General features: G+C 48.1%; 1 gene segment (V, D, J or C); it reads left to right on the top strand.

Moving 5' to 3' along the window:
• The first annotated feature begins 239 nt into the window (after nucleotides 1–239).
• Nucleotides 240–2,633, top strand: LOC119567922. The segment is given in 2 exon segments: nucleotides 240–1,616; nucleotides 2,101–2,633. Coding segments are annotated over 2 exon segments (471 nt in total).
• Nucleotides 2,634–3,398: the final 765 nt, after the last annotated feature.

Raw genomic sequence — 3,398 nt, 5'->3', positions numbered from 1 at the left:
GCTCAAAAAGGAGTTAATGTGGGGAAATTCTGTGGCTTGTGCTATCGAGGAGGTCAAACCAGGTGATATCAGGGGTTCCTTCTACCCCTGTAATGTAGGACTCTGAGTGTAGTATTGTATATGAGTGAATGTATTGTGAGTTTATTGTATATGAACTCATCCATGGGCATCACTTCTGGGCATATCAGACCTGCCTGAATCTGCTCTCAGTTTAACCCATTATTGTATACATTTATTAGGTGTTCATTATATGAGAGGATATGTACTCTGACTTTATGTTATGCTTTGTCATCCCCACAGAAGGGATCTACGGAGACTCGGTGAACCAAACGGAAGGAATCGTCATGGTATCCCAGGGGGACCCCGTGCTTCTGAACTGCACCTATGAGTTTCCTGGGTACCCTTCCCCCTTCTGGTATGTGCAGGACCCCAACGAGCCCCTAACGCTCTTCCTGAGGGATGTGGGAAGGGGGGGCGCGGATGAGGGTGCCAGGAGAGGATTCAGCGCTAAAGCCGAGAGGAAAACAGCATCCTTCCACCTGTGGAAACCATCCAGCGAACTGGGCGACTCCGCGACCTATTACTGCGCCGCGAGCGACACAGTGACACGGAGCAGCACGTGAGCTGCGCAAAAAGCGGACAGGGTCTCTGCGGAGCAGTGGAGATGCGGGCACCCGGGTCTGGGGGCGACTGGGTGGCAGAAGGGGGAAAATGTGCAATCACTGAACTTGGAACAGAAATATTTCTCTCTCTCTGTATCGGTCTCTGTGTTTTCCTTCTTTGCTTTAATCCGGAGTGTTGCCATCTCAGAAATGGAGGTGAATGTCGTGAATCTCCCAGTAAGGTAAAATCACAAAAGATCAGAACACATCCACCCTCTCATGAGCAACTCTGGTGAAAGCTGCCCCCAGCCCTGTTCTCGAAGGAATGTGCAATCGGACAGTTCAATGTCACTGAAACTAAACCAATAAACACAAGAAATCTGCCATAATCACGGTGGAAAAGTTCGCATTTTATAGGAGAACTGGCACTGTGCAGTTCAGAAATCTTCACCCGCCCTGTATACACAGACAGACAGAGACTTTAGAAGACCGTCCTGACCTGTTGTGTCAGTAAAATGCTCACTAGCTCTGTGAGAAAGGCTGGTTTACGGGCAAAGGTGTAAGAAAATCTCCTGGAACCATTCCCCATGTGTGAACACATTTTACCACGCGGGGGCGGTGTGGTGCTAGATAAACAATACAAGGAACAGCCCGTTCTTCTGCCCCCTGGTCTCTGCCCGCCCCTGACGCCAGTCTAGCCCCTTTTGCCCTTCAGACTCTCCTGTTTCTGACGGCACCATTGAGGAGGATTTACAGAGCAGAGAGGCTCACTCGTGTGAAGCTGGGTTTATGTTATTCTGACAGCTCCTGCTCAGAGATACAACATTCATTTTCAGGCACATTTAATGTACCTAGGACAGAATTCTTGCCTTCTCTAAATTGTACCTACTAGACACGAAGGCAGATCAATTGTTCCGGGATTAGGAAATTAGCTCGGTTTAGTCAAAGAATCATTCAACCCAAGGATGGCTCCAACTTGGTTCTCCGGTGTTATAGTCACGGTAGCTATTCTAGGTGAGTAACAGTCTCGGTCTCAGCTTTGTTACATTCTATCGAACCACGTCTGTATCCTGTCTTCCTACTTTAGTTTGTTTCAATGCCTAAAATCAGGAAGTGCTTCCATTATATCCGATTGTATCTGGTATGTTTGTATTGTCAATGAGGGTCAATGTTCTCTTTCTAATATATCTGAACATAAATATAGTGTTTCTCTTATATGTAGTTGCATGTGCCGTGTTTGTGTTGTGTCAATATTCTTTATAAAATCCGAATCTAAATATTATGTTGCTGGTGTGTTTGATTGCATCCTTTTATGCCTGCATGGTCTCTTCCTGCATGTATTGTGCTTCTATTATGTCTTAATGAACCTACCACCTTTCTATTGTACCTGTGTTGATCTAGCACGTACCTAGCTGTATTCTTGGTGTCTGTTATACGGATACTGTCTCGGAGTGGATCAGCTCCAGCTCTGTTATATCTGAGTGTGTTTCTTCCACAGAAAGCACCTATGGAGCGGACTCAGTGACCCAAACTGACGGCAGCGTTTTCATCTCCCAAGGGGACCCGGTGCTTCTTAACTGCACATATCAGGTTTCTGGGTTTCCTTACCCCGTCTGGTACGTGCAATATCCCAACCAGGCCCTCAGACTCTTCCTGAGGGACCTGGGACCGGAGGACTCGGATGAAGGGATCACTAAAGGGTTCAATGCCTCCCACGATAAAAAGCACAAATCCTTCCACCTGTGGAAACCGTCCAGCGAACTGAGCGATTCCGCGACCTATTACTGCGCCGCGAGCAACACAGTGACACGAAGCAGCGGGGAGCTGCGCAAAAACCGGGCAGGGTCTGTGCGGAGCAGCAGGGATACGGGCACCGGGGTCTGGGGGCGACTCAGGGGCGGGGAAGTCTGCAAATACTGAACTTGGAACAGAAATCTTTCTCTCTTTCTTTCCCCTAATCCGGAGTTGAACCACCTAGTGAACGATGGTGAATGCCATGAATCACGCATTAAGGTAAAATCAGGAAAGATCAGAACAGGGGCTATTTAGAAAAGCTGGATGTGCACAAGTCCATGGGGCCGGACGAGTTGCATCCGAGAGTGCTGAAGGAGTTGGCGGCTGTGATTGCAGAGCCCTTGGCCATTATCTTTGAAAACTCGTGGCGAACGGGGGAAGTCCCGGATGACTGGAAAAAGGCTAATGTAGTGCCAATCTTTAAAAAAGGGAAGAAGGAGGATCCTGGGAACTACAGGCCAGTCAGCCTCACCTCAGTCCCTGGAAAAATCATGGAGCAGGTCCTCAAAGAATCAATCCTGAAGCACTTACATGAGAGGAAAGTGATCAGGAACAGTCAGGATGGATTCACCAAGGGAAGGTCATGCCTGACTAATCTAATCGCCTTTTATGATGAGATTACTGGTTCTGTGGATGAAGGGAAAGCAGTGGATGTATTGTTTCTTGACTTTAGCAAAGCTTTTGACACGGTCTCCCACAGTATTCTTGTCAGCAAGTTAAGGAAGTATGGGCTGGATGAATGCACTATACGGTGGGTAGAAAGCTGGCTAGATTGTCGGGCTCAACGGGTAGTGATCAATGGCTCCATGTCTAGTTGGCAGCCGGTGTCAAGTGGAGTGCCCCAGGGGTCGGTCCTGGGGCCGGTTTTGTTCAATATCTTTATAAATGATCTGGAGGATGGTGTGGATTGCACTCTCAGCAAATTTGCGGATGATACTAAACTGGGAGGAGTGGTAGATACGCTGGAGGGGAGGGATAGGATACAGAAGGACCTAGACAAAT

This window comes from Chelonia mydas, chromosome 13 (assembly GCF_015237465.2).
Source record: "Chelonia mydas isolate rCheMyd1 chromosome 13, rCheMyd1.pri.v2, whole genome shotgun sequence".
Classification (NCBI taxonomy): Eukaryota; Metazoa; Chordata; order Testudines; family Cheloniidae; genus Chelonia; species Chelonia mydas.
Note: the sequence above shows the minus strand (reverse complement) of the source record. Positions and strands in the feature narration are given on the sequence as shown.